Source organism: Larimichthys crocea, chromosome XVIII (genome assembly GCF_000972845.2).
Source record: "Larimichthys crocea isolate SSNF chromosome XVIII, L_crocea_2.0, whole genome shotgun sequence".
Classification (NCBI taxonomy): domain Eukaryota; kingdom Metazoa; phylum Chordata; class Actinopteri; family Sciaenidae; genus Larimichthys; species Larimichthys crocea.
The window spans coordinates 3292581-3320148 of NC_040028.1; the positions used below are offsets into that span (position 1 = coordinate 3292581).

General features: G+C 41.3%; 1 protein-coding gene across 2 annotated transcripts in view; it reads right to left on the reverse strand.

Annotated features, from left to right (window-relative positions):
* Positions 1–874: 874 nt before the first annotated feature.
* kalrna (kalirin RhoGEF kinase a) overlaps positions 875–27568 on the reverse strand; it is a 121863-nt gene continuing 95169 nt past the window's right edge. Inside the window, exons 41-68 of one of the 2 annotated variants that reach the window (XM_019277068.2) lie at positions 21896–22102; positions 21380–21465; positions 20108–20254; positions 19622–19717; positions 18963–19081; positions 18798–18864; positions 18548–18651; positions 18387–18456; positions 18220–18306; positions 17958–18050; positions 17601–17651; positions 17438–17515; positions 17165–17350; positions 16862–17033; positions 16279–16496; positions 13965–14248; positions 10719–10881; positions 8864–8926; positions 8602–8629; positions 7977–8139; positions 7741–7862; positions 7410–7541; positions 7169–7330; positions 6989–7067; positions 6602–6653; positions 6134–6282; positions 5759–5897; positions 875–5618 (exon numbers count right to left, since the gene is read on the reverse strand). In XM_019277068.2, the coding sequence (XP_019132613.2) occupies positions 5061–5618; positions 5759–5897; positions 6134–6282; positions 6602–6653; positions 6989–7067; positions 7169–7330; positions 7410–7541; positions 7741–7862; positions 7977–8139; positions 8602–8629; positions 8864–8926; positions 10719–10881; positions 13965–14248; positions 16279–16496; positions 16862–17033; positions 17165–17350; positions 17438–17515; positions 17601–17651; positions 17958–18050; positions 18220–18306; positions 18387–18456; positions 18548–18651; positions 18798–18864; positions 18963–19081; positions 19622–19717; positions 20108–20254; positions 21380–21465; positions 21896–22102 (3875 nt within the window). In that variant the 3' untranslated portion in view covers positions 875–5060. The remainder of the gene's footprint in view (positions 5619–5758; positions 5898–6133; positions 6283–6601; positions 6654–6988; positions 7068–7168; positions 7331–7409; positions 7542–7740; positions 7863–7976; positions 8140–8601; positions 8630–8863; positions 8927–10718; positions 10882–13964; positions 14249–16278; positions 16497–16861; positions 17034–17164; positions 17351–17437; positions 17516–17600; positions 17652–17957; positions 18051–18219; positions 18307–18386; positions 18457–18547; positions 18652–18797; positions 18865–18962; positions 19082–19621; positions 19718–20107; positions 20255–21379; positions 21466–21895; positions 22103–27568) is intronic. The other variant, XM_027290819.1, reaches the window with a different exon arrangement.

The following is a 27568-nucleotide window of genomic DNA, read 5'->3' on the forward strand; positions in this document are numbered from 1 at the left end:
TGCAAGCCAACTAGCTACGTAACTGTTAACAACTAGAGGTGCTAGGGTTGACCGGCTGGCTGTGGCTTGGGTGTACAGCACAGGTCTGCCATTGGTTTCTTGGTTTCTAGGCCGGTTAGTATCATGGAGCCAATCCAGTGGACTCATGTCTCGCCCACATGGTATGCATAAAGGAATGCACACTTGCCTTTTACCCTTCATTGTTATAATCCGCTAAACTATTGACTCAAGCCTCTTAAAACATCTTTGAACTAGAAGCTTAATTCCAACTCTAAAATGTCTGGGGAATGTGAATTTATTTAACTTACTGAGTTCAGTAGAATTCCTGTCTGTGGTATCATTCAGAATGTTTAGTGAATCAATAAATCAATGAATAATTTCATTCAGTACTACAGTCCACAAATGTGCACACAGAAATAAAAAGACTTCACGCCATGCTGTAAAAAAATGAGCCAGAGAAAGGAAAGAAATAGAAACAAGCAGGTTCTTTATTAGTAAAGAGTAACAAACCAGCAGGTTGTATGGAGTAAGAAGAAGGCAGCCTATACAGATGTGTGCTGCTTCACACAGCAACATAAAGCCATCAGCATAATGTTCTCTATGGACAAAGCTCAGCATGGACACTATCAGGATACGGCACAGACTAGCATTCAACAGGGTGTAGCCACCATGGTGCTACGTGGCTCACCAAGCCATGACAGATGCACTGTGAGATTGGGACTGAATCGACACCGGGACAGTCAGGCCTGGGGTTTAACTCTTTGGAGAAGATCTGAGGTTGCATTTGCAGCAGAACATTTAATCTCATTTAAAGGTTTAATGATACAAATTGTCAAGTGGACAACACATGTTTTGTGTCTACTGTATTGTCTTGTTCACTCTAGGAAGGAGAGGTGGTTGTGTTCAGCAACTAGACCACTAGATGCCACTAAATACTAGACACCAAGTATGTTATGATGCCAATACTTTTTTGTAGTTTTACCATTAGGTGTAAATTCAGCCTAATATCCTTGGAAAAGCTCTAAAAGCTGACTGAAAGGCCCTGATGATTTTTCCACACAATTAGACTGAGATCAAACTTACAAACATTTGCTTTAAGCCTCACCTCAAGACAAACCGTGAATAAAAGGGCCTCCTGTCTGACTGTAACATGCCTATGTCTGTGTCAGACTTTCCTGAAGAAAATATTCTCAATTAATTCATTTCTTTCTCACAGTTAATCTCGTACACCTGGATAGGAATGCCTAAAACGTTTTAGGGCCAGCAGAATCACTCATTGATTGATGTTCGAAGACGATACCATCTGATACTCTTTGCTGCCTTCCTTGTAATTGGATTCAGTACCACGCGCCCTCGTCACAAGGTTTCATGTGGTTTAAGACAACCGACAGATCAGCCCTGTTCTTCAGAGAGTTAAAACCTAGCCTAAGGTCAAAACTTGGTTATGAGAACAACTGGAGCAAACTGGAGGGTGAAGCTGTACTGGCTTCAGACAGAAGTACTACTTTACACACTGTACACTACTGCATTATCATAGTTTAGTATTTTCATTGCCAGTTTAAGTCCTGATTTGCAGACTGTGAAACATTTGGAAAGAAGATGTCAATCATGAAATAACAGGAAAATAGAGAGAAGAAAAACAGAAATACAGACCTCAATAAAGCTTAGCTGTTGTGGTGAATTGCTGAAATATGCTTTTGAAGGCTGGGTTATACCTTATACCTCATGAAGACCCTGAGTGCTATGCTGAAAATATAACTTTTTCTTACTTTTTTTATAGAAATGTAAACAAAGAAAAAAGAAGTACTCAGGTTCCTCGAAGGATAAGGTACTTATAAGGTACCAAAGCTGTGCAGTGTACCAGGTGATCTGTTGCTTATGGAAATATAGGCTACCGATGCAGAGGAACCAACTGAAACAGATCTGTAACCTGTTTTGTAAAGATCTTTTTTTTTTGGAAACATTCCACTTTGTTGTTTTATTGCATAATAAAAACACTTCTGCAAGCATAAACGGAGAGCACTGAAAGTTTAGTGATTGCAGTTTTCCTGTGGTGGCCATGTTGGCTGTTTTTATGTGCGCTGGGCTGTATGCACTCAATTTTATTTATTTATTTATTTATTTTAATTTAATGTAACAGGTGGCTGAGGTTGCAAAGTATGGAGGCCTAACATGTTCAGCATTAAATAAAAACAACAAAAACTTTCAATCAAATCACAGTGCAGAGCCTGATTTATGCTCAGTTAGAGCTTCCATAGATTGGGTTTTTTAAATGACATTGTCTGTATTTCTTTGTGATTATTTGTTTGATTTATTGATCTAATATTGAACACCTGTCTATAGCAAAGATGAAATACATTGTTAAAGTTCTGCTGCGCTGCAACTGATGAGAATTTTCTGTATTGATTATGGTATTGATATGTTTTCAGCACTGTGTTTTCAACAGCGTTCAGTTACAGTTAACACTTAACTGTACGTTCTTTTCATCTTTATTTTTAACCATTTAACTCAAAACTCTTCTGTGTATTAAGAGATGATTTAACATGTTCAAACAGGTGACGCTGTGTGATGTTTACAGAGTACACTGCCAGGATGCATGTTTCTCTGTGGAGAAAGCTGCAACTGGTCCCTGCTGAGAGAATGAAACCGAAACGAAACAGCAGAACACTCTGCTGCTCCTCTGGTACCTGAATAGACCTCATTACAGCTGCACTGATAAACACAAGCTATTACACTTTCACATATGCATGGATGTTGTTGTGCTAGACATCAAAAGGAGCTTCTACAGAACGATGGGTTGCTTATTTTTGCACCACTCTGGCTGATTAAAATAAATGCTTACTATTGTAGAACGCTAAATGCTTGAGCGGGGGTGGGTGAGCGCAGAACAGTCAGAGGGGAGCATCGTGACAGCGAAAAGCATTTGGTGAAAAAGCCGAGGACTTTTGATGGCAGAACACATTCTACAAGAAATTACATTCATCGGTACAAACAGGACTCTTCTGTCTAAATCCAAGACCAATTCAGCGGCCACATCAACTATTTTACAAGCCGGATGAGTGGGACCCAAACACTAGAGTTGGTTACTTGCCACAGTGGCTGGTGGACAAATGTACAAACAAATAAAGTTGAAGGGTTCATTTCCCACTTTAACACCACATGTCACAGAATTTTGCTTTAGAAACAGATTTCTAAACCATCACCAGTGAACTTGCATGCAGGATTTCCCTGATTACTCTACTTTTTTTTTGTAAGCTAGCTAAGCATTTTTGGACAAAGTAATTGTAAACAGTGATACGAACAAATGATAGTTGTTGAAAGGATTTCGGTCTCAACGGTGCCTTTTCAGTGTTCAGGAATCCTGTGTAAGGTCCAGTAGTCCTCTGTTTACAGTTTTTTTTTTAAAAATCCTTCCACCAGCTACAACTGCCCATTTTAACCCAGTTCACTGTAGTTCCCGACATTTCAGTCCAGCACAGTTCAGTGTAGATCCATCAGTGACTTCATGTAAACTCCAGCTGTTCACTACAACACTATTAGAACGCAAAATCCTGCTGCTGCACAGTCCAGCGTCTGTTCGGTCCACTTTGCGCAGACCGGATTGGTGCAGGCCGCCTTTGCAAATATGATTCAACTCTCTACCTCAGTCCTGAAATAAATAAACATTCAATAAATTAAAAGTATATCACAGCGAGCTTAAGCGCTGTCGCATCCAGGCCAACAAAAATAAATAAATAATAATTCCAATGTTGGTGGGTTGGTTTAAGCTGCAGTAGCTCTTGGGAAACTGCTGCTGAAATGATCCAGAAATCCTCTGTGGTGACAGACAGAAGTGATCTGTTACACTTCATGCCAAGTGCACAGAATTCACTCACTTTTTTGAGTTTCCCATGTACAGAGGTGATCAAACTGACAGCAGAGAGTTCAAAGGGTGGGTGCGGACTATTTTACCTCTTCATCTAGCCCCCATACATTCAACATCCGTGCAACGGAGTGACATGTCAAACATGACAACTCCTAATTTTTTTTTTTTCTTACTGAATCTACGGTGAGGTGTAATCCTGTCAAAGTGTTCTTGAGCAAGACACTGACTCCAACTCGGATCACTAAGAGCTCCAGGATAGGACCAGCAACTAAACCAACAGGTTACATTTCTAACCCCTCTAATATATCTATCGGTTGGGATGACTCAGATACTTTTGAAACTGTTTAGACTATTTAATCCTCCTCATGATACTAATTCACATCAGACTAGATGACTACAAAAACATTGTTTACAGTACTTTACATTTTTGCTACCTGACCCTGATGATAACAGTCACTGGTCAGATAAAATATCACTGGCCTACCTGCCCTCTCATGGTCAAAAAACTCTTAAAACCTGTTGTACTGTATGTTCTCTTGTGTTATCTAAAGCATGTCAGCTGAAGTTGAGCATGGCTGGTAAAATGCTCCTCAGTGAGTGTGATTCTGCTGGTCATTTAGTAAGTGAGGCCAACCCCAGCTGGACTCAGTGCTGCCCCAGTGTTCTTCTGCATATCCAAATAAAAGAGACAAGGTAAGCTCAGCTGAGCACTGGGATTAACAGAACGGACGCTTGCCTCCAATATATCTTCTGTCCCTGGAAAAATAAACATTAGAAATATAAAGGAATATGTTGCCATCATGCCTGCTCACAGTGTGTTTTCTAAAGGCTTGTTTTTCTCAACTTTGAGCTAATTTCTTTGGGTTCTTACGGGGTGTCTAGGCAGTCAACGGGACCCGCTTTATATGTAATGCTTGATACTAGGTGCAACAAAGATCAGATGAAGTGTTAGTCAGCAATTAAATATTGTACAGCCAATGATTTTGTCTGCCTGTGAGTTTAGCGGTGACAGATTTGTCTACAGCAGGGGTCCTAAGGAGATGAAATCTTGCACCACAAGAAGGACCCAGGGGACCAAGTCCCATTCCCACTCAAATGTTAATGAACACTAAAGATAATTAAATGCTTCAAATATATTGCAGAGTTCTTGTGGGTGCTGTCACAGATGGATTGTTATTGAGTGTTTAGTTCTCCATCACAGTGTGCTGCCCATGCTGCTGCTCACCAGCCCTTTGATATTGGTGATGGGCCGAACATCATGCAGCTGTCTTCTGCGGTCAATGAATGTGGCCAACCGCGTCGTGTCCAGAGGCGTCTTGGAGTGCTCCCCACCATGAGGACCCCCACGACCCACCCACGGGTGCTGCAGACAGGAAGTAGCACTTGGCCTTTTCCTGGGATCCTGCTGCAGCACTGAGGATACGAAATCCCTCGCTGCCTGGCTTACATCCCGGAAGTATTCATCCGGGAAACAGAAGTCCAGGCGACAGATGTTGACGCAAGTTTCCTCAGGTGATTCGTCTAGAAACGGGGAAACGCCACTGAGCATCACATAAGCCAGCACGCCGACACTCCACACATCTGTCGCAATGGAGACCGGCGTCCCCTGGATGAGTTCAGGCGCAGCAAACTCTGGGTTTCCAAGCAAAAGGTGGACATACCGACGGTGGGCGGACAGCTGGACGGCGTCGCCGAGGTCAATGAGCTTAATGCACGGGGTGGGAGAGTGGAGGTCCACCATGATGTTCTCAGGCTACAGGAGAGAGAAACAGATTCAGAAACAGATGGGAGCTTTAAAAAAAATGACAAAAAGTTGGAAAAATTTTTATATTTCTAAAAAAAGTCTTTAATTTATATAAAAGAAGACATCTAGCACACACACACAGTTCTCACCTTCAGATCCAGGTGTGCTACTCTGCAGGTATGAAGGTGCTGCAGGGCTTCTAGTGTTTCTCGAATGAAAAACGCCACCTTCTCCTCCATCAGCTCATCATGGGCGACGAGGTAATCGAGCAAACGGCCATCCTCCAGCCTAACACACACACACACACACACACACAAACACACACAAATTAAGTACCATTAGTTACAGTTTAGATGACATCATCTCTGTGATTTTTGGAATTTCAGCATGGACATGTTTTCTTAAACAACCTAAAATCACTTGAATGGAAAGAAAACTTCAGTGTTTCGAGATATATTATCTCTAACCACAGTTCAGCCTTGACAAAGAGTTTACAGACAAGCAGCGGCTTGTCCCAGACTTACAGCTCCAGTATTAGCATCAGAGAAGTGGGAGACTCATATGTATCCAACAGCGCCACCAGCTGGTGATTCTGCACATGTAGTAAAGTGTCGGCCTCGTGAGCCACCTGCTCCTTCTTCTGCATCTTTTTACTGACAAACTTAACGGCAACCTGAAGAGAAAAGGAAGAACTTGTGACAGTTCATCTCAATTTTAAAGTGATAAATACAGATATGCTGCTGTTTGGAAGAAATAACTCCATCATTGAAACCTGAAACATACAAACACATACTTCACTGAAACTTCAAATGCATGAAAAATAAACTCAATTCTAAATTCATATAGAAAGAAGTAACCTAAATGATGTCAAACACTATTCAACATGAATCATATTTAATAAACCACACTGACATTTCACAAGTTCACCTGAAAGCACATAAATAGACTAAACTGCAAGCTAAGATAAAACATATAGAAAAATATAGTCGTACCTCTTTCTTTGTTGACTTGTTGAGACATTTTCTCACCACTGAAAATCGGCCCCTGTTTAAAAGAGGCAGCAAGACAAGAGAGGCTGAATTAAAGAATAAACTATCTGGGACAGATATCATGTTTTATGTTGTGAAAGACAACATTCATATTAGATATATATATATATATATAGTATATATATATATATATAGATATATATATATATATATATATACACACACACACATATACACACACATATTAGATAGATAGATAGATAGATAGATAGATAGATAGATAGATAGATAGATAGATAGATAGATAGATAGATAGATAGATAGATATACACACACACACACACACACACACACACACATATATATATCTCGAAAGGCAGTGATTTGTACCTTCCAATCTCACAGATCTCAGAGAAGTTCGTCTCAAAGTTTTCTTTCCACTGAATCCCTGTTCCATCATAGCCAGAGTCTGCACAGAAGATTGAAGGATTAACACTTTGTCAGCACTGCATGAACTCCACCAGTTTTTTTTCCCCACAACACTGTGTGTGTGTACATGTGCAGACTTACTACTGCTGGGCAGTGTAACCATATTTGAGGGCTCAGAGGGCGGTCCGACCCCCCAGCGGTTGGAGGCACGCACTCTGAACTGATAGTGACCTCCGGGAATCAGTGTATCGATCTGAACACACTCCTCTCTGCTGCTGGCTACTTGCTGCCATAGCAACGAGTCTGAGGGGGAGAGAGGAGGAGAAAAGGTTTAGTTTCTGTGCATGTTCGAAAGTGAAATGCTCCTCCCACACAAACATACCTTCCTGTCTGTACTCCACAGTATAGCTGCTGACAGCAGAGTGAGCTGATGAAGCTGGAGGTGGCCAGTGGACCATCACAGCCGTGCTGCTGGCCTCCTGGGCAACAGGTCTCCCAGGGGCTGCTGGGATACCTGCAGGAGACAGAAAAAGCAAACACACAGTCAGCAAACCTCTGCGGCTGCTCTGCTCAGACTGAATATTGATGTCGACGAGCATCTCAAGGTAAATCAAAAACAAACCTATGGATTAATTATGGAAACCAAAACTTTGTTACACCTAATTAACTATGTAGTGCTGACCAGAGCTGCATGCTGCTTCAGAGCGGGTTACCTTGCACTTTAATGGAGGCGGAGGAGGAGGAAGAGCCGTGGTCATTCACAGCGACACAGGTGTAGATCCCTGTATCCTGAGGCATGAGGTTACAGATCTTCAACAAGATGTCACCTGTATCCCTGGAGAGGAAGACAATAAAGAGTAGAATAAAAAAGGAGCAGGAAGAAGATGATGATGGGAGGAAAGCAGGAAAAGTTGCCTACAGTCAGTAGAAAACAAAAACTCTGTTTTACCTGATATCAATGGTGAAGCGGCTGTTGCTGGTCACTGGGTTCTGGTCAGGGCCCTTCAGGGTGACTGAGGGTTTGGGTCGTCCGCAGACTTTACAGCAGAGGACCACAGTCTCCCCAAACGCACACACCACATCTGACAGAGGGACGAGGAACTCTGGAGCCACTGCACACAGGAAACATCACTAAATACTGTCTCTATTCATAGTTTTGAAACATGTATTATATGTACCCCAATTCACTGAATGTTCTGTGTATCACACTTTAAATGTGTGCTGCAGATGGAAGCAGTGTGGCCTTTCATTCTTTCCCATCATGTCACACCAACGGACAGTATGTTTTCATTTGTCCAAAGTCAAGGCAGATCCAACAGCTTTGGGAGTCAGTGAAGTCAGGATGCTTCTGGTGTCATTCATCAAGCACGAATTCGGTCAACCCAATTCAGGCATGCCATTAGCAATCGTGGCATGGGGTGAGATGTGTGCAGGAGCCTGTGTATGAACTTTACTTTTAATTTGATTTTTTCATTGCTCTTTTTCACACTTCCTCGTCATGTATATATAACACCAAGATAAAAGGAAAACTGTGTTGGCTGAAGCTGACTCAGAGGACTTCATGTGTCTCTTACCTTCCTGGATGAAGTTTGGGTTGAGGAGCTGGAAAACAGATGAGGTCAACATTAAAGTTCAGGTCAGGTTTAGTTTTCATTTAATTCAACTTCAACAGGAAACATATTGTTAATGTTGTAATTAATGTTTTCTGTCCACAGTCAGATGGTAAAATCATTTTATTTTCATTCACATTCTTGAAAGTCGACTTAAAGTCAAAGTTTCTGGTTTTGTCAGGTCAACTTCATGCAACATTTCCACATAGGAGTCTTTTCAACATACCTCCATGCCCGTCTTTGGGACAAGGTCATCATCACAGTCTGACTCATCTGAAGTGTGAACCTCCTGGTGGAGAATGAAGGAGGAAGACGAGAGGAAAAGAAGACCAGATGTAAAAGTATCCAAGAGAGGGAGGAAGACGAAGTGAAAAAAGGGGAGAAGGCGAGAGAAGAGGAATGAGAGAAGGGTGGAATTCAGTTATGAGTGTAGAGAAGAAAAATCAAGTCAAAGGTGAAGAAAAATATGAGAAAAAGAGGAAAACAGAAATGAGAAGGATGAAGAGAATACTAGGAGTATGTCTGCCAAAAATACTCCTTTAATCTTGCCTGTTGTGGAGGGTTTCAGATGTCCTGGAAGGGTAGTTTGGTTGATACTCACCTCAGAGCCATTTTGGATATGTCTGTTGTTCTCTATTTCCTTTTTTCCTTTCCATCTTAGGAAGAATGACCTGCATCCTCACTTTATCAAGGAGTAATACTGTACACCAATGTTAACTGCTGAAGTCAATGCAAAGTGTTCTAAACTGGACTTCCCTTAAGGGCCACTAGATACTGGCTCCAAGAAATTCCCAATCTCATATCAACAAACTCATTGAAGCCTTTTCGAAGAAAGTTGACCCTTTAAGCCTCTTTGTGCCCATTCACAAAACTGGTTTGCCCCATCTTATAACTCACATTTCGCTATGCAATACTATTCCTGGTAAGATCGTGATCATGTTTTTACTGCTGATCATGTGTGGGAGCCTTTCCATCTTCCGTACAGGAAGTCTCACCTTCCACAGAGTCCACCATGTTAAACCGCCATGTTTGTACAGTAGCCCAGAACAGACAACCTAAATTGCCTCTAGATACTTTTTTTTGCTTATTTTCACCATAATTTCTCCTTCATGCTAGGAAAGAGAGGGTGAAGCAAGAGGGTTGCAATCAGCAACTACACCACTAAATCGCTAATATTTCTTGGGTTGAAAATATCAATACTGAGTAAGACATCTCTTTTTTCTTCACGTGGTTAACCTTCAAATTAACTGTACAGAGAAACATTAAGTTAGGTTTACTAATGTGGAGAGTTTTAACACATCATTTGACTGATTATAATGCGGATTAACATTTATCCACAACATGTTACGGGATAAAATGAGATAGACCAAACACTTTTTTGGTGAGCTTCATAATGTTAGGTCTCTACAAAAAAACACAGCAGAGTAAAAACAAATCCAAACTCAAATCAACAAGTGACTAAAATTCTACGTCTATCCATGCATGAGGAGGGAGAGAAATAAATCACAACGCAAAAACACAAAAAGAAATCAGACTTTATTTTCCGATCAGTGCATTTGAGGGTTTGGGGTAAAACAAAAAGACTGAAATTAAAACTTCCAGTGCTCTTCTTTAGTGGTTCTCAACCATCGTTTTCATTTCCATGTTTAGTTTTTGTTTTCTTTCCAATCCTTTTTAATTACCAGCTTAATTAATTGTTGTGCTTGGTGGATTGTTGGTTGCTCTCGCAGGTTAGTAAATCCACGTAAAGCTTTAATACAGAGTTTCTATACCCAGATTTTTATGCCTAAACTTGAAGTTGTGTTTTGGTTGGCCAATCACAGTCTGACGTGTAAATGCAAACTGCACTGAACCATTCATGTCTGATGCAGGTTGAGAACCACTGCTGGAGTCAAATAGAGACGTACTACTTTCGTGTGTTTGTAGGTTTGCACACACACATGCGCGCGCTCGCTCGCACACACACGGGTTAAGACAAATAAAAACCTGGGGGGGAGGCGGGAGGGGGAGGCAAGTGAGGGGATTTTTGGGCACACACATAATGACATCAGCAGCGTGCGCCGTCGGCCTGCTTTACTCACTTTGCCCTTCGCCCTGGTGGCGGGGGAGGCGAGCGTGGGAGGGGGCGTGGTTTCTTTGGGCTTACGGAGGAGGCCATTCTCCTGACCTCTGACCCCTGCCAAGGAGATGTCCTTGGCTTCAGCGCGCTTCCTGGCACGCAGTGTATTCCACGACAGAGACTTCCTGTACGGTACAGGAACGAGAAACATCAGCCAGCCAATCAGATAGAAGCTCAGTGGCGTCCAGTTCAGTCTGGCTGCAGAGGCAACATGGCTGATGACTTTCACAGAACCCTCTTTGCTTTGTGATGTCATGTTTAATGTATCATGTACCAGTAAGTGATAGTGGTGAACCAGCTTTCAGAATACCTGAGCGCTGGAACAGTTAAATGAAACGCAACAGGTGATATTAGTCACTGCTAACCCAAAATATCATCTTAAAACTCTTGATTGTGGTAAAAAGTCTATATGACAGTGCTACTTTCCCCACGGTTCTATGCTACTTTTATCATGTCAATATAGTATTTTAGCAGACTGTCACCATAATGCTAAAATTCAAGACGGGCAGCTGTGGCTCAGGAGGTAGAGCGGGTCGTCCACTAATCAGATGACCGGTGGTTCGATCCCCAGCTCCTCCAGTCTGCATGTCGAGTCCTTGGGAAAGATACTGAGCCCTAAATTTAGATTTAAAAGTGTCAGCTAAATGTAAATGTAAAATTGTAGGCTATTAAGGATGCCCAGATATACTTAAACACTTTGTTAAAGACTACAAATACAATAATAAACACAGCAGAGCTCTGCTAACTAGCTCCTGTTAGCAGTTGTGCTAACATTGCAAAATGTATGGGATTTAAAATGTTCAACTTCCACATAAAAGACATTAGTTTTGAGATACTATCTCATAATTCTGAAAATGTTTTTCATACTCAACACACAGAAATAAGACAATACCTTGATATGTATAATTGAATGTATATGTAATATTATTTACTCTGTGCCACCCTCTGGCTTCCATAGTTTCTTTGTTGCTTCTATCATGTTATGTCAGTATGTCACTATAATGTTTGTGTTGTCCAGAGGGTCCTGGCGGGGTCGCTGTTGCCTTTAGCTGCAGCCAGAACCTTCTGGTCCGTTAAGATACAGGAGAGGAGGAAGAACAGAGTGACAGAACGACTGACTTTATTGAGACAGAGATAAAGTTAGACTGGAGGACTGAGCGACAGAGAGACGTGAGAGACATACTGTACCTTACTTTAATACAACACCTCAAGAATCACGCCAGCAGTTCAACACACGTGTGTTTCCTGTAGACTGATAACTCATTTATGTTTCACTTACTGATGAGGATGGTGGCAAACAGTCATTTCTCTATTAGATGAAATGAATCTTCCAATATTACTTTTTATGTATTAACCATTTCTTTACCAACAACACACTGTCAGGTCAGTAGATAAGACTTTAAAGCAGCTCATATATAACAATAACTGGAACACTCTAAGAGCATTTTCACTCTCAGACAACATAAAAAATGTTTTTCTTTTCCAAAACCAACATTAAACGTGAATGGGTTTTTAAGATTGTACCTTCTGTGGAGTGTCAAACCGTTGGTTAGTAAAAACTGAAACAAACGAAACGACAAAAGAAATGTGACTACAGTAACAACAAATATAAAAAAAGAAATTAACCATACAGGGAGAAGGTGCAAGGGAAAAAGTTTTTATACCTGTTGTCCTAGTGTTGGGGGAAGCAAACCTTACTGCTGTTTGATGCTTTCTAGACTCTAGAGTCAGAAAATCTTAAAAAATAAGAGCATCTTAAAATATAACCACAATAATTGATTTTAGGTTTGCGTCATCTACTTCTTTCAAAGCCCACACATTAAGTCGCTAAATCTCTCTCTTTCTCGTCTTAAATAGAAATCTCTAATGGGATGACAGTGCACACAGAAGTAGGCAGACTGCTCAGTTTCACATTTGCTGTTGTAGTTTATTTACAAATATTAAAAACTACAAACTGTTAATCATCTTCAGCCTAACGCAGAACAAAACAACTTCACCTTCACGTCGCTTTGCTAACTCATGCTCAAGTCCAAAAGGTTTATTTTACATATTTAAAATACATTTAAAATCATTATTATTATCATTAGACTACCAACAGTACAATGCTGACCAGTTGCCATTAAATGCAACATATTGCACAGCCTGACTTCATTCATATTTTTTCTTATCTTAAATAGTGCAAAAGGGATTTTTTTTTTCTTTAAACAGGAATGTTCTAGAGCCTCAGTTGAAAAACAAAAATTTACTTTGTACAGTGAACTGCTGACATAAACAAAATCAACATGGAGGAGGAAAAAAAATCCAACTTTGTCCATAAAATAAAATAATAATTAACAAGGCAGAAAAACAACAACAACCACAACAACAACAACAAGAGGAATAAACACAAATCTCTGTATAGATTGCCACAGACAACAAAATAAATCTTCTCCACTGCGGAGAACGGGGCTGAGTCCACCTGAATGCCCCAGGTGAGTTTTTTTCTTTTTCTTTCCAAAAACAGTAAAAAGGAAAAAAAAAATATACAAAAGAAAAAAAAAAAGAAGGAAAGAAGAAAAAGCAGGGTGTTAGGAACTGAAATAATAGTCCGGTTTTAGCTCCACATGAGTGTCAATGCTTTTCTCTCTCTGGTTTCCAGAGTCAGCTACAAGTTACAAGATTTTCTATCCAGTCTATTTCTGTAGAATAAATCAATACTCGTTTACAATGAAAACAATGTGTGTGTGTGCGCGTGTGTGTGTTTTAGTTCGGTTGCAAGCCTGAAATCCATTTTCATGTAGTTGCCACAAAGCTGTCAGAATGAGAATGGCTCAGAAATCAAACTGTCACTGCGGCGGCTTGACGAACAGAGAGCAGTTCTGTACCTTTTACCTCCGGAGGAGCAACAAGAGAAAGTCAGGAGTTAAAATACAAAAAAGAAAAAGAAAAAAAAAAAGTCTCGTATGAGGTCCAAGAGTTCGTTCTTAAAGGGGGGAGGAAGAAGAGGAGGAGGGAAAGTATACGAGGGAAGGAGGAGTTAGGGGGTGAGGGCGGTGAGCAGTTAGGGACTGGGGATGGGAGCTGATTAAAAAAAAAAAAAATGGGTAGACAGAGCTTTGTCACCACAATTCTCTCATCCAATCCGAGTGCCTGGTTTTGAGCCCGACCAGAAGTGCGTCTGTCTGCAGGTAAAGAAGTGCTGGGTGGGGTGGGGGAGGAGGGGACTTACTTGATGTTGTTGGCATCGGCCACCACCGTTGAGAAGGAGGAAGCAGAAGAAGAGTCTTTTATGGACTTTGAGGGCGGGCCCAAGACGTGTCCCGGCACCCAGCCCTCTGCGGCAGGTGATTGGATATTGGCTGGTCGGTAAACAAGGTACATGTTCTGCTGGTTGGTGGCCAGAATCTGGACGCTCTCTCCCTGACTGACGCAGATCTCGTTCTCTTTGAGCGCAGAGTAGTCCTGAGTGACCAACATGGTGGAGGAGATGCCGTTACAGCCGCCTTCGCTGTCCTGAGGGGGAGAGCAAAGGATGGCGAAAAAAGAGGACAGAGGAGAAGACAAGAGGAGAAGAAAGAAAAAAAAAACAGAGAGGAGGAAAAGATGGAAATGACAGAGGAAGAGAGAATGAGGACAATTGAGGACAAGGTTATGGTGTGTCTATGCGGGTTGGATAACTGTCCTGCTGGCTGTGACGCCATTACAGCTGATCCAGACCTGAGGAGGAACAGTGGGAGGGCCAGGACCCAGGAGGAGGAGGAGGAAGAATAATGACAGAGTCATTCACTTTTTCTTTTTTCAAAGTAGTCCCACAACTGACTCAAGTTCACTCTCTACTACAGAATTTAAAAATGACATTTATACAAGTCATCAGCAACGTCTGCCTCCAGAAACATTGTCATGGTTGTTTTGGATACTCCACATCATCCATTTTCTACTTAATGAGTGTCAGGGAAATACAATTCAGAGTAAACTTCAGCTTTTAACGGTTGTCATACTATACAACAGTGGTTCCCAATCTTTTTCCTTTAAGGGACTCCTTTTCTATCTTTGCACAAACTGATGACTATAATATTTTGTGTAATTTTATTCAGTTGAATAATGTGATAAACGGTGAAAAATGAGCGGATCCGTGACGTCACCAGTAAGTTTCAAAGAGCCGTTTTGAAGCTCAGAATCTGTGAATCTGGTCACCGCCATGTTTGTAGTACTGCCTCTCCCACCTCCAAGCTAATCTAAAATCAGCAAAGACGTGGATCATCGGCAGACCTGAGGCGGGTCGAATGACGCCTGGGTGCTCCAACAAGCCATCTGTAATTTGTCAATCAAGTGGCTGTGCTGTTAATTGTGCATAACATTAAAACTGAACAAAAAAATAAATAAATTCACCCTCAGTACAGTTGTTATGAACGGGGAAATTAGCTACAGAGACCAAAACAGTTTTTTGTACCAGGCTGTAAACATGTTTATTTCTGCTGTGAAGTTGGACATTTGAACATGGGGACTTATGGAGACTGACTCGTTCTGTAGCCAGCTTCAAGTGTCCGTTTTGGCACTTTAACTTTCACTTCAGGTTTCACTTCACAGCCGTGGAAGCTGCTGTTTGTTTTGCCTGTCTTATTGTATTTTTTAACAATTATAGATAATAGGCAAGTTTGTTCATAATTCATTTTTTGTATGTATTGTGTTTTGTATGTATATAACAGCAGACACTAGATTGTGTAATTTTGTTTACAGAGACTCATCACTTGGCTTTTGTTCTATGAAGTCAAAGTTTTAACTTTCAACTTTTCTAATGCAGGATAAGTCTGTGTCAATATAGCGTGCGTTCAAGTCATCATGCATTCATATTAGTGCACATCTCAAAAATAATTCAAATAAAAAACAATTTAATATTAATTTAAGCTTTCTTCACAGACATGAATAAAACGCAGAGATATAGACCTACTGTATACTTTTAAAAAGTTGCCTTTGTGACCCTGTCAAGCTTCGGGGGGAAAGGATCCCAAGGTTGAGAACCAGTGCCATATAGCCTTAAATAATGTAGCCTTTTGTTCTATTTTAGGCGAGTGTCATTTCTTCAGAACATGTGTCCCTTGACGGGGGTCAAGGTGCTTCTCTGTGGAGCTCGGCAGACTGTAGATTAGTGTGAGTGTATGGAGCTGTCCGGCCTCCTGCAGACAGCAAAAGGTTTTCAGTCAAAGTAGGCCAGAAAGAGAACAGCTTGTGTATGGATGTATATATAAACCCACACAGTATGCTGCTACACCTGCAGTAGCCCAGATTTTAACCTTGGCGTTTAGGGACAGGTAACAGACTCGCAGACAGCATGAAGGGAAAAAGTGTACTTCATGCCCCAGTTCTGCAGCTCTCTGCCGCAGTCTGCAGTTAATGGCTAAGTCATAAGACAAAGTGAAGAGGAGCCGTTACAAAACCCCTGAAAACTGCAGAAAAATTATGAAACATCATCCCCGCTTATGCAAAAATCACAAAACAAGTCCATTCCTTCCATGACGTGTGTTCAGTGTGCTGCAGGAACTCACCCTGGAGTCGAAACATGACGAACCGCCGTTGGAGGTAGACACTCTCATCTGGCTCCTCCCTCGCTCCGTCTCCTTTTCACCGAGCCCGACCGCCGAGGACGGACGGCTGTGAGAAGACGCGACGGGCCGGTTCCCCGAGGACGAGCGGTTTCTGGTCAGTGAGGCGCAGCTGCCCGCTCCGCCCTTCTCCTTCTGGTACTCAATGGGAGACTGGAGAGCTACAGACACACACACATGGAATATATTTTGATTTGTTCTTTAGTGGTGTCATTTCAGGTTTGCTGCCTGTCCAGATGTTTGGTTGTTTTTTGAGTTCTGGATCCTGTTTGTTGTACAAGTAATTTTTGCACATTTTAGTTTGTTTAATGGTCAGTTCTTTTCAACACTTTGTGCAGAGACTTAAAACGCGCTCTAAGTAGGTCACAGTCAACACTGTATTTGTTTTTTGCTTATGTTATGCTCATGTGCAATTCAGTTTCATACGAGAACATTTTCTTTTTGCTATCAGGAAACCTCAACATCCAAAAAAAAGTCATCATCACAACACAGATCGTGTAGGTGTGTGTGTTTTTTTCTCTCTCACCAGACAGGAAGTTGCTCTGAGCGTCCAGGACTTCCTGGATGTGTCGGACCCAGATCTGCTTGATGTCGACGTTGGCAGCCTGCAGGGTGAAGCGCTCCGACGAGCCGCGACACGACAAGACGAACTTACAGGGATCGTTATCCACACTGTCCTCAAGACCCAGGTAGGATACCTGTGGTAGAGGGCATGCAAAAGTTTGTAAAAAAAAAATATAAAAACAGGATACATACATAGTGTAATTAAGTGGCTCAGATAAGTAGATACAGTGTTAAGTTGCTCATGTTCTCCCCTTCCTTTGCGTACCTTGATGCTCTTCTTGAACTGGTATCCAGGCGTGGACGATCCTTTCCTGAGCAGCTCACTGAAGATGACGATCTGCTCAAAGAGGAAAACTCGGCGTTCTTTGGAGCGCGACAGGACGCCGGCATCCTGCTCTGTTACAAAGAAGGTTTCCTGCTGCAGCAGTTTGCCCTGACAGGTCAGTTTACCCTGCAGAGGAATTGGATTGATCAGTGTGACTCATTCAGTGCTCATGTGGAGGGGCGTACTGGAAAAGTACAGGAAATTAGAACGCACCTCGTATCCCTGCAGCCGACCCAAATTCATCATGTCGTTACACAGTTTGGGGACCTGAGACATCAAATCTACTGCTTTCTGTAAGAGCCAGAGAGAGGCATTTTAAACACCGTCTATATCATGTGAACTGTGATATTCCAGCACTCCGATGTCGTGTTTTTACCTCGATTTGTTCGCAGTCAATGCCTGCCTTGGTGCTGAACTTCAGGAAGTCCTGAGAAGAACCATGACCACAAATTCAAACACTTAAGATACATACAGTTCAAGTTTCAATGCATCACTTTACCCTGAAAATCTCACAGAAAGTTGTGTCAGAGAAATAAATGGCTGATGACATTATGCTGGTAAAGCTGAGGAGTGATTTATTACAAAGGTTTATTTACTAATTTATGTTTGGACTACTTCTAGACTTCACATAGAGCACATGCAAACTAAATGAGTTAAACGTTCCATTATGGCATGTGATTAAAAATAAAAGCATGACATTTTGCATTTAAATCTAATTATTTGTGTGCATTACCTTCAGTAGCAGCTGGTATTTAGTGATTCTCTGGATTGGTTTGATGAGGAAGTCGCTGATGCTCAACCTGGACTGGATGTCCTGCTGGATTCCCTGGAAGACAAACACCAATATCATTAGAACGCTTCTCTCTCATCCAATTTGTCCGATTCATGTTTCTATTATACATCTGGTATCAAACACAAAACAGACTGAAATCTTCCATTTCAAAACACAGCTAAGGTAATAATGAAATATAATAATTACAGAGAACATCACTTACATCAAAATATGTGTCGTATTCTGCTACGATGAACTCCGATTTCGGCTTATTCTGACAATAAACCACATACATGTGGAGTCTTCTCTCCTGTAATACACACACATTTTTTCAGTAGTCGGGTCAAATAGATCACAGTCATCATCATCGTCACACAATCTTCCACTCACATGTTTGATGAAGAGCTCAGGAAGGTGTTCATGGTCTTCAAGACATTTCTCCAGCTCTCCTACAAAGAATCTGACAGAGTCAGTGAGAGGGGTGTTATTAGTCAGCACGTACAAACGGCAACACGCCACATCACCCCGTGCGACACCAATACTGAACTCACTCTCTGTGCCAGTCGTAGATCTGGTGGATGTTCCCGAAGACGATTTTGTCTTTTCCTTTCATGTCATCGGGGATGCCCTTCTCCTCGATTCTCTTCATGAAGCCCTGCAGGGTCGCAGAAGGTCAGTGGTCACTTCAACATCAAAACGTCCAGGGGGAAACTTTTGACATTTTTCACATTTCTTTTCCGATCTACAGTAAAACATGCTGAAGAGTTAATGAGAATACAAGAATGGAGAATGCTGGCTCACCTCCACCACGATGCCCAGGTCTTTGACGTAGTCCTTCTCTGTTTGAATCAGCTCGTTCAGAACAAACCTGAGCAGAACAAACACAGCGCTGTGACATCAGCAGAAACCGCTACTTAGTGGCACCGTAACCTGCTGGTTGTGGTAGTGGAAGCAGAAGCAACTCACATTCGTCCTCTCATAGCTTTGGCTCTCTGCTCCAGTTCGGGGTTTCGTGGCTGGACAGGAGTGGTTTGCTCTTGTGGAGAGAGAGAGGAGAAGCCGGGGTACGCTCCTGGTTCCAGAGTCTGAAGAGAGGAGAGGAGAGGAGAGGAGGAGGTCAGTGACTTCAGTCTTTTTCCACTTTTCACAATTATGTGTCATGGCTTTAGAGAAACAGTACTGACAACTGTACGTACATGACCTTCTCTCTTCATTATTTCATTTAGTTGAATCAGAAATGTGTCTTAGAGGGCTTTACAATGTGAACAACATTACACACCCTCTGTCTTTAGACGCTAGATAAGCAAAACCCGACAGTCATCAGAGGAGCGAGATTATTTCATGACAGCAGAGGGCAGCAGGAGCTCTGGATTTAATACCCATCAAGAACAACTGTCAATGTTACAGGTTTGGTTCCGTTACATCTCAAACACTGTGTGGGCAAACATGATGCGTGTGTCATCTAGCGGTAATTTAAACCTCATCCAGAAGTTGATCTCAGCACTTCCCGTCTGCGATGTACCAGTTATTTAGGCCCATGATGCCTCTTTTCAAAAGACAACTGGTCTGAAAAGGTGCTATGTTGCTCTGTACATGTGTTCACGCACACGATCATACACACTCACCATCTTGGTTTTAACCAGTTTTTCTATGGCGCTAACCAGCTCTGCAGCGCTGGGCACCTCAGAGGACGTCTGCAGAGACGTTAGCAAGGATGAAGACTGAGAGAGGAAGAGGGGAGCAAAAAGTAAGAGCGTGTTAGAAAGATCGGCAGTGAGGGAGAGAAGGCAGGAGGGGGAAAGAAAGAAGCTACGGCATTAACAGCGAGAAAATGAAAGGGACAAAAGCTGTGAGTTAAAAGAGGACAGCAGAAGCACCTACACATGGGCCGAGACTGAAAACAATCAAAACAAGCTCTATTTAAGACCAAATGAGTGCTAACCTGAACTGAGATTAATTAAAAATATTACAATATAAAAGAAAAAAAAAAAAACTTCTTGTCTTAAGTCTAAGTCTTAAGACTTCTTAAGTCTATATGTCATCAAAACATCAGTTTCTAAATGACCTCCATTAGGAGGAACCAGCAGTGAAACACCTCCGCCCCCTCTCACCTTGTCATCCTGAGCCGAGGGGTCCTTGATGATCTCCATGGGAGGAGGCAGAGGGGTGTGAGCCTCCTCGTCCTGCTCCTCCTCCCCACCGCTCTGCATCCCGGAGGACGTCTTAGAGAGGAGGTTACTGTCCTTACTGAGCACTCTCTGAAGGTGACAGACAGCAGAGTCAGTTAGAAGTGGAAAATCGCTTTTTTAAATATTTTATGAAACGTGTTATTGATCATTAAATTTCAGCCCAAACATACAGAAACATGCCAGCTATACTCGGAAGTTTCACATTTCCTTAAAAGGTTTCCCCAAAATGAGTTTCTAAATTGATCGTCATACGTTTTTTTTTTTTTTTTGGTCATTTCATGAAGTTTGGGGAAGTTTTTGGGGGAACTCTTCACAGTTCGTCATGGCTTGATGAGTTAGTTGAACCAAACTTTTTTTAAAATCAATTCTCTAATATTACAAATGGTCCTCGTCTTAATTTTTCTTCCTGTTCGTCTTAGAAATGACCTCTCCTGAACGGTCAGTACAGGAACAGTGTTCATACCAAGACTACCAAGCCATTTATCTTTTATGACTTTGTTTTATTTTCACAGTTTCAGATAACCATTTGTTGAACTTTGCCAACATCAAGACGTGGAAATCAATTTGTGTTGCAGGGTTTGATATGACAACAGCAACGAGTAGTGTGTGAACTAAGAAATAGTCAAAAGGAGTCAAGAGATTATATTTATATAGTTAGTAATTAATGAGTAATTGAGGAATCTGATCACAAGTTTGCGTGCGTGTTTATGTGTCAGATAGAAAGAAAGCTCTCACAAACAGAAAGAGGAACTGTCTCTTACGCAAGTGTGGATTAATAAATCTCTTTATATATTTCTATGACATGTTCAGCTCAGCCACGAGGAAAGATTAAAAAGGAACAGATAAGCATAAAAACAGTGCTGGGCAATACACATTTTGTCCATAGCAGTTTGGTATATTCACACATTTTATTACATATTTGTTGAAACTGGCAGATGAAATTTCAGCATGCTAGGCAATTCATAACTGATAATGGACCATATCGGCCAAACATTACTGATGGAAATCCTGTATTTTAAAAACACGCATACTGTACCCATCCAAGTTCAAAGTAAGATGGTAATGCCAAAAATATATTTCTGCAACAAATGATTACAGTTCCAACTCATCTGTGTAGAGTACCCACACATGATGAGATGGTCTGACTTTATGTTTACAGTGAAATACCGTTTTTTAAAAACCAAACCTGCTTACCTCATCGATGATGTCGTCCTGCAGGGCAAGGTCAGGCTGTCCCAGGTCAATACTCTTCCTGCTTTCCTCTCTTCCTGTTCCTGGTCCTTTCAATCATCAGTCAAACGGTCAGTCAATCACTTCAACACTTACAATTTTCACAACTTTTCAACAGTTACGAGCGGGACAAACTTTCTCTGTTGGTGTGTTCAGGAACTTTTTAATTCATGAAAAATAAAATTTATACTACATACTTGCTGATTTTCACAAGTGGACTAAAATGAACTGAAACCAATGTCTACATGAAAGGGAAAGAAATCCGAAGAGGAATTTATGGTATGCTTTGAAATGTGGCAGAGTCCAATCAGAGCTGTCTGTTGGCTCAGTAAAGTCTCATTATTCTGCTGCTGCTGAGGACTTTTCTACAGATTTATGTGTCTGAAGTTTAACGTGTGGTTCCAGTACAACTATAACTCGACAGTGATGTGTTATTATGCCCAAAGCTTTGTGGTTTTTGTTTATTTCTGCCCGTCTCACCAGTCTTCTTCTGTTTGTTATTGGGGAGTTTCTTGACGGAGCTGCCATGGCTGAGGCGGCGGACTGGACTGGTAAGCCATTTTCTCAGAGTGTTTCCGGAGCGTTTGGGACCAGGAGAGCTGGACTGCAGCGAGCTGAGGGAAGGCTGCGGCTGAAGGTTCGCCACCGACTCCGTCTTCCCATCAGAGCCACTAACGGGATAGTTTTCTGAAAGGAATCAGATGTTCAGAGGTTTTTTAGTAAGATCCACTCAGTCTTACTCAGTCTTCATAAAGTTCAAAATCTTTGCTGGCTCAGGTTTCAGATAAAGTTCTTCATGGTGTTTTTGTTTCTCGTGGTGGCACTTTTTTCACTTTGTTGTTTTGTTGTAACTCAAGCAGTGTTTGTTTTGTACGTTTGACATTTACAGTCATGTTAAATCACATGACAAGAACATTAAAGTGACACTTTAAATCATCGACAATTTATCACCATACTGCAAATAATTCAATCTGTCACTTATTTCAATAAATCAGAAAAGCAGAAAGAGACTTTCGGATGTGTGATAGCTCACCATCTGTGGTATAGTGGACTGGTCTTGAGATTATACAGATAACTTGCCCCATTCACAAGCATTTCAAGAAAGTGAATGACGGAGACCAGAAGAAGCTGTGTTTGTCGGGGAGGAGATGCCAAATGTTATGTAATAAAATTAGCTTTAAACCACAGAGAGTTCAATTCAGTTTTATTTATATAGCACCAAATCATAACAGAAGTTATCTTTCCATGTAGAGCAGGTCTAGAGCGTACTCTTTGCAATATTTACAGAGACTCGAGCAAGCACTCTGAGACGGGTTCATCTACAAAAACAGCGTCCAAAAGACACAATTATGTAAATCCTGCAGTCTAATGCTTACTTAAACTTTTATCAGTGTTTAGAAAGGAAGCATCAAGAGAGGAAAGTAAGCAATGTCTTCAGGCCTCACCCAGAGATATTTAGCAAATATCAACTACTGTGTGGTCCTGGTCTTGACCTGGTCTAGCCCTGCCTTGTTCATAATTTTGACTTGATCCCAACCCTCTACTTGGCCTTGGTTAAGACTGATCTATTTTGACTTGTCATCTCTTTATTTTAAATATTCATACATTTAAAGATCTTTAATTGTTAAAATCGTTTATTCAAATTATGACCGATCAGAACTACAATGTAGATCTTGATATCAAGTTTAAACTAGTCATTTAAATCATGGATTGAGTGGAAACTGTATTTTACAAAATGTTTAAAGTTGAGTTGGTTCCATACAGCATAATGGCCAAAAGAGATATCTTAAAATCATGATTTGACTGTGGCACACACACACACACACACACACATCTGTGAAATATGTTCAGGCCCAACAGCATCATGTTTTGTTTGTTGGTCAGAGAGATCCAGATGATTCTTTTAGTGAAAAACAAAGTCTGTTGAGCAGCTGCTCTCATGTCACACACACTGATTTAACTGTCAATTCAGACACACTGACACATGTTCGAAATACATGACTGATTTCACTGCTTTAGCATTGTTCTGTCTAGAATTACATTGTTCAATGACACGACTGAATAAACTGTTTTTTTAATTCAACGATTGAAGCAGAGAAAGAAAACCAGGAGCACATACAAAACCACCGGGACAGAAATGGCCTGTTGTCGGTGTGTTTGGCACGTTTACATCTGACATTAACGTGCATCTTGGTGATTTATTCAATTCATTTCAATTATTTACGGCGTATGATGTTGTCATATGAACGACATGTACTTCAGAAACAGAAGATGTCAACTGAGCATTTAATGCGGTCCAGGACTTGTGTACACACTGCAAGAAGAAAGTAGCCATATGCAGCTCAGACCACCTCTAAATGTGGTCCGAGTGATCAGATCTCTCGTGGGTGCATTCACCTGTACTTGCTTGTCCACTTGTGATCAGATCAGCGAGGACACGTTAAAGCCTCCAAATTCGGTGATTTTGAATGTGAATGTTTGTGATGAACTGAAGGATTAAGTGTTTCTCTATGGGTTGAGCAAACTATGCTTACTTAATCTGAATAAACATGAAATGTTAAATATAATAAATAATATTTGAAACCCTCTCGGATTAGCTGGAATATGTTTGTCTGAGCTACGTGGTTCTCACGGGACAGCGATGCTACAAATATGAAGGTCATTATGCATTGTTGTAGATTAAACTACCCAACAATACATACAGTAGTTATACTATCAGTACTTTTTATACTTATAAGTACATTTTGCTTATTTGTACATAGGTTAAGTTTTGAGTGCAGTATTTCACAGTGTGGTTTTAGTACTATTAAGTAAAGAATATGAATAGTTCTTTCACCACTGGCCTGTGTACTTGTGTGCATGAACGGGAGAAAGAAACTGGTGGTCATGTGTCAGGAGTGTGGTAGATCAGCTGCACTCACACACAGCTGGAAGCTATGGGCTGCGGTTGGTATGGGGTTGTGTGTGTGTCTGTGTCTGTGTGTGTGTGTGTTTGAGACAGGAAATGAAAAGTCAAGGGTCAGGGGTATCTCCTGAAGTGTTCTGCTGTACTATCTACTGTATGAATGGTTGTGTTTTTTTATTTTTTTATGTCTTCTTCTGAAGAAGAATGTCTGGAGCTGAGGCTGCACATGGCGAAGAACAAAAAAAAACATATTCTGTTATTTCTATGACTGTTTGCTGTAAGAAGAAGAAGAAAAATCACTTTCACTTCCTAGATCAGTACCGACAATGTGCAGAGAGAGCAGACTGTGTGTGTGTTCATTAAGCTGACCTGTCTGTGTTAGTGGTGTCTGTTGTTTTAGTCATCTGTGTCAGCAGTGCGGCAGTGATACAACTTTTGGTTCAAAACAGCAGCCAAGGTCACGTCGTGCTGTTTCTGTTTTTCTCTCTCAGGAGATAAACTCATGATCAGACGCTGCAGAGAGCTGGACTGGTACAGATCTACAAAACCTGCGGGTGAAACCTGTACACCCCCGAACAACAACAAAGCCACTAAACTGTATATAATAGATTTTCTTTTTTTTTTCTTTTTTACATTAAATAAATACACACACCTTTGTTGGTTCTGACTGCAAGAATTCCTTTGTACTTGTAAGAATGTTTGAACTTTGCCCAAAAGACAAACCAGGGAAATGTCTACAGGGCCGACTGTTACGGCTGCCGCCGTTTCGCCCCATGCATATGTGTGTGCAGTGTTTTTTTCCCATAGGTAAATGCAGGTGTGCGGTTGCCGGTCCCTGGTTGGCCCCAAACTGATGGAGGCGGGGACAACATGGTCGCAGCTGTACAGGGCCAGGATTGGTGCGGCACCATTCCCACACCGCCAATGACAGCGCCCCCGCAGCAGCATCACCGGGCATTTAAACCACAGCCGCCCGAGCATCGTGGCGACTTCACTCGTTGTTGTGTTTATGAGCTTGCCTCGTTCGTATGTATCTAAATGATACTCGTTTGGTTGTAATGTGACGTATCTGATGATACTCGTTTGTTCGTATTTCGTAACTGGAGGTTTTGTGTTTGGTTTGTTGGGACTGGGCAGGGTTTAGTTAGTTTATATCTACTAATTACTCTTAGACTATTTCTGTTAGCCCCATTAGATTAAGAGTGCTGATTTTGATGTGTTTTTGTTATCTAGAGATAGACTTAGTTAGTGAGGTTTTCTTTCTCGTTTTGGTTTTCTAGTAAGATAACATAGGCTCTGTTTATATTTGTTTGTTCGTTTATCAGCACTTGCTCGCCCTTAGTTCCCTTTTGCCTCACCTCCTTTTGTTAAAACAATCTAAAAACTTTCATTTAATAAAATACTTTTGTTTCATACCCTTTAAAATCTGGTTTTTATGTTACTTCCTTTCATACCCCTTAATATGGTCGTAACACCGACCAAAACATAAAAATACTAACAATATATATTCATTACAAATAATTGCATCGTATAATTGGATAAACAACTGGACTAAACCATAAAAAACAACACACAACAGCCAGTATTTGACACCAACTCATTCAACCTACAAATGAAAATAACTACAAATATACTTTCATTTTAGAAAAATGACATCACCTTGCAAATGGAAACTTTAAAGCCACACAATCTCAATGCAGTTTTCAATAAACCCATACAGCTACTGGAAACACGAGTCAGCAAGATAAACTGTTCATTTCCAAGAACGCCTGTTTTCATCTGATACTGAACTAAAACAGTCAGATAGAAATGAGATGACTGTTGAAGAGAGGCCCTTTTATTTGAGCATGACATAGCATTTGGGCAACATTGTTTAACATGTTATATTATTTGCAATTGTGCTGATAATCTCCACAGAACATGTGTTTGTTAATTTGTTAACATTTGTTAATAGATCATACTGCTGCAGTATTAATGAGTAACTTAGTGGTACTGTCTCTATTATAACAGAACAGTAAACCAGGAAACAGGCTGATATCCAGGTCCATCAGGTCAAGGTACCCAAGGTCATTTACATGATGTTAATCAAGTGCGTTTGTATGAGGAGCCACAAGTTCTGTTAGCTAAGTCAGCAGATGAGTTATGAGTATGAGTTATGTAAATAGTAATCGATAACTGCACTGACCCGCGATGACTTCCCCTGATTCTCCGCTGTACTTTCCTCTCTCCCTGACGTCACTTTGTCTCAGCGTTCCAGTGTTACTCCCTGAAGTGCTACCGAGCAAAACCAGTCATGTGTTCTTAAGAGATGTCATAGGTCATCAGTTCACCTGCTTGTGTGTGTGTGCGCTTTTAGCGGAACTACACCCACTTAGTGTCCTTGACGGCTGGTTAACCACAGAAACATCATCAAGGACTCAAGTGCATGCACAAACACACAGCTGACTGATAAGACTCTCATTCCTTTAACCTCCACTCTCCTTCAGAGAAAAGTGATGGCGCAGAACAACAATGTGCTGCTGTCAGCTGACCACTCACCACTACAACCAAGACCACACCGCAACACTGAGCTCAAAAACATTCATACTTGGCCTAGGAACCAACAACATGACAAAAAGCTTTCAGCCACATCTTGTAGCCTTCCTCAGCAGATGCTTCCCAGCCGTGATGTTGTTGTGATTTTGCCACAATGCCCAGGGCAAATAAAGTTCCACATCGGGCTAGTAGATCAGGCAAGTAATAAAAAATAATTAGTTATTTAAGAATTTATGATGGAAGTAGGTAAGGAGTGAAACATCTACTTTGAGAGTTGCACCATTGACAGGAGGCAGGCTCATGAGCTGAATGTCAAAAGAACATTTCAGTTGTCCTGAAAACAGAGTTTAGTCAGGTTGTGCTGGAGGATGTGGGGAACACTCCAACTATGTATTTCACAGTTTGCCGCAAGTTTAAGAGCCAGGCGGATACAGGGAAGTTGGTTTTCGAATGCACGTCAAGTTTCCAGGAAATATTCTACTACGGCCCTGGTCTTGGTGATCAACAATACACAAGCGTTGAACCATGTACAGCATTCTGTTGTAGTATATATGATTTGTACACAACGGGCGACACATATACCATTATGTTTTGTCTTCGGTTGTCAACAAGGAAACTAGACGATCTCGTCATCCCCTGAAAGTCCAGACAGTCCATGGTCACGCTCATGATCTCACATAAGGCAGAGTCTCTGTATGTCTTTGTGACGGGAG